The 2,516-nt window shown below is 39.1% G+C and overlaps 1 protein-coding gene across 3 annotated transcripts in view; it reads right to left on the bottom strand.

Annotated features, from left to right (window-relative positions):
- Window positions 1-222: 222 nt before the first annotated feature.
- Window positions 223-2,516, bottom strand: part of Wsb1 (WD repeat and SOCS box containing 1) — a 16,195-nt gene continuing 13,901 nt past the window's right edge. For all 3 annotated transcript variants that reach the window (XM_005349427.2, XM_005349430.2, XM_013347380.2), the window contains 2 exons: window positions 1,533-1,640; window positions 223-1,123 (listed from right to left, as the gene is read on the bottom strand). In XM_005349427.2, the coding sequence (XP_005349484.1) occupies window positions 964-1,123; window positions 1,533-1,640 (268 nt within the window). In that variant the 3' untranslated portion in view covers window positions 223-963. The remainder of the gene's footprint in view (window positions 1,124-1,532; window positions 1,641-2,516) is intronic.

The following is a 2,516-nucleotide window of genomic DNA, read 5'->3' as shown; positions in this document are numbered from 1 at the left end:
ATTTCACAATGCAACACACGAAAGAGACATTTTTTGCAATGTATTTTTGTGTCTTTTAATTAAAAAACTTAAGATATAAAACAAGCATTTTACATAATGCATACATTTTCAACATCTGCAGATGAGATAAATAACAGAAGGCAAAAGCAGACATATTGTATTGCTTCTCTTTGGTAAGTCACCAATATCATTCTCTGCAAAAAAACAGAATATGTGTTTGTCTTTAAAAAAAAAAAAAACCCATGGTCTTAAAACAACTGTCCCTTAGTATTAACAAAATATTGAGCAATAATGCAGTGGGTGTAACTTCAAATTGACAAGAAAGGATAATACTTTATTCTCTGAGGGTTAAGTAGCTGCTTTCCAAAATTAAGGCCTACAGAGAAACAACCTTTTTCTAGATACCTCTGTACTGGCTTTTTAAAAACATCACATTCAAACTCCCTGACACAATTCTTGCATACCTTTTCATTATACAAAAACTCTCGCCAGTCTGACACCACCCATCCCGACTAATCCCATTTCCTATGAGGAGATTCTGCTTTAATTCAGCATCATCTAAACTCAGTGTCCCAATAAAAAAAGACCAAAAATTCCATTGAATTTGTTCCAACAAACAGCACATATATACACCGTGGCTCTACTGGAGCAATATATACAGGTCAGAATTGAGAGTTAGAAAACTAGAACGGCCCATTCAATACATAGCAGCTTGTATCTAAATATATACAGGTATGTATGTTTTCACAGTTAATCTTTTAAAAAAAATTACATGATATGTTCAGAAATATTTCTATGGTCTATAAATAATACTTTAAAAGTTCAACTAACAAAAGAAATGAAGAGTCAATCAAATTAAATAATCTTCCGAGCCTTTAGAACAAATGCTTGCGTGGGTAAAGCTCTAGGTGTTGTCTGGTGAAGAGTGTCTGTCAGGCCCCACCAGGACAGGCAGTCTTCCTTCTAAACCCGGTAGGAGAGAAACTCCAAAACTTTGGAAGGAACCGGAAGTTTCTGGACTTCTTGGGTGGGCATCACTCTTCGGATTGACATGCGACATAGATGCTGAAGGCTAGGGACTTGCCTTGGAGTGGCCCAAAAATAAACACTTCCATCATGTGTTCTTAAGAGAGAGAGAAAAAAAAAAACAAAGCATGGTCACCCAACTTAAACGTATTTCATGTCCTACAGCTAGCTCTGTCAGAACCACAATCTCACTTTAAATCCAGTAAGAAGTAACCAGCACAAGGCAGCAACAGGATTATAGTTTGTCTAGGAAATTTGCAGGACTGTTTGTGTTAAGAAACAAGAGAAAAAGCTGGTGAGATGGTTCAGCTGTTAAGAGCACTTGATGCTTCCAACACTCACACAATGGCTTACAAATACTGAAAACTCCAGTTCTAGATCACACCCTCTTCTGGCTCCCACAGGTACTACATGCACACGGTACAAAGACATGCAAGCATAATATCCATGCACATAAACTAAAAACAAATCTTCAAAACAAAAAGAAACAAGAAAGACGTACTTACCCGGCAGCTAAAACACTGCCATCGGTAGAAAAGGCACAGCAGAGACCATTGCTCAAAGGGGCAACTTGTACTGGACAGTCCTCATCAATTCTCCAGAACCTCACCATTCTGGAAGGAAAACAAGTCATGGAGTTGAAAGTCAGAAAGCAGTGCTTTTGTGTTGAATCACTCAGCATAAACACACAAATCACTTGAGACCACGGTGACTTTGGTTGAGACAGGCTATTACGTGACCCAGGTTGGCATCACGCTCCTGATCTTCCTGCTTCTACTTCCCAAGAGCTGGGATTACAGGGTCTCTATCCAGCTAATAGTAAGTTTTTGTTGCTTGAATATGGTCTCATTACATAACCCAAACTGGACAGTCTCCTAAAGTGCCAAAATCACAGGCATGAGCCTCCACATCCAACTAGCTCAGTGATACTAGTATGCTTTATATACTACTATTTTATATTCTATACCATTTGGTAATTTGGATGAGCTCCAAAGAAATCACAAGGCATGACTCTGTAATCTCAGTGTTTGAACCTATGATGTTCACAACTGGAAGCTTTCTCATTTTCTTACAGATAAAATGACATAATTTGCTTTATTCTTTTCTACCTTTGCCTAATCTCAAAAGCATTGGCTACCAATTTGACAGACATGTGCCACCATAGTCAGCAATGCAAAAAAAAAAAAGCAAGGTGTTGCCTAGAGAGACATTAAAACCCAACTACAGGATGGGTATAGTGGTCCACATCAAATCCCTAGCACTCAGGAGGCAAGGGTAGAAAGATCTTAAGTTCAAGACCTACCCAGCCTACATACCAAGACCATTTTAAATACAAACAAAAAAGCCAGGCCCCCACAAAAACCTGAACCTCACTAAAGAAAGGTGTTAAGACTTAAAACATGCTTTCAGGCCGGGTGGTGGTGGTGCACGCCTTTAATCCCAGCACTTGGGAGGCAGAGGCAGGCGGATCTCTGTGAGTTCGAGACTAG

The sequence above is a fragment of the Microtus ochrogaster genome, chromosome 7 (assembly GCF_000317375.1).
Source record: "Microtus ochrogaster isolate Prairie Vole_2 chromosome 7, MicOch1.0, whole genome shotgun sequence".
In the NCBI taxonomy this organism is placed as follows: Eukaryota; Metazoa; Chordata; class Mammalia; order Rodentia; family Cricetidae; genus Microtus; species Microtus ochrogaster.
The sequence above is the reverse complement of the archived record's forward strand: the minus strand, read 5'-3'. Positions and strand labels throughout refer to the sequence as shown.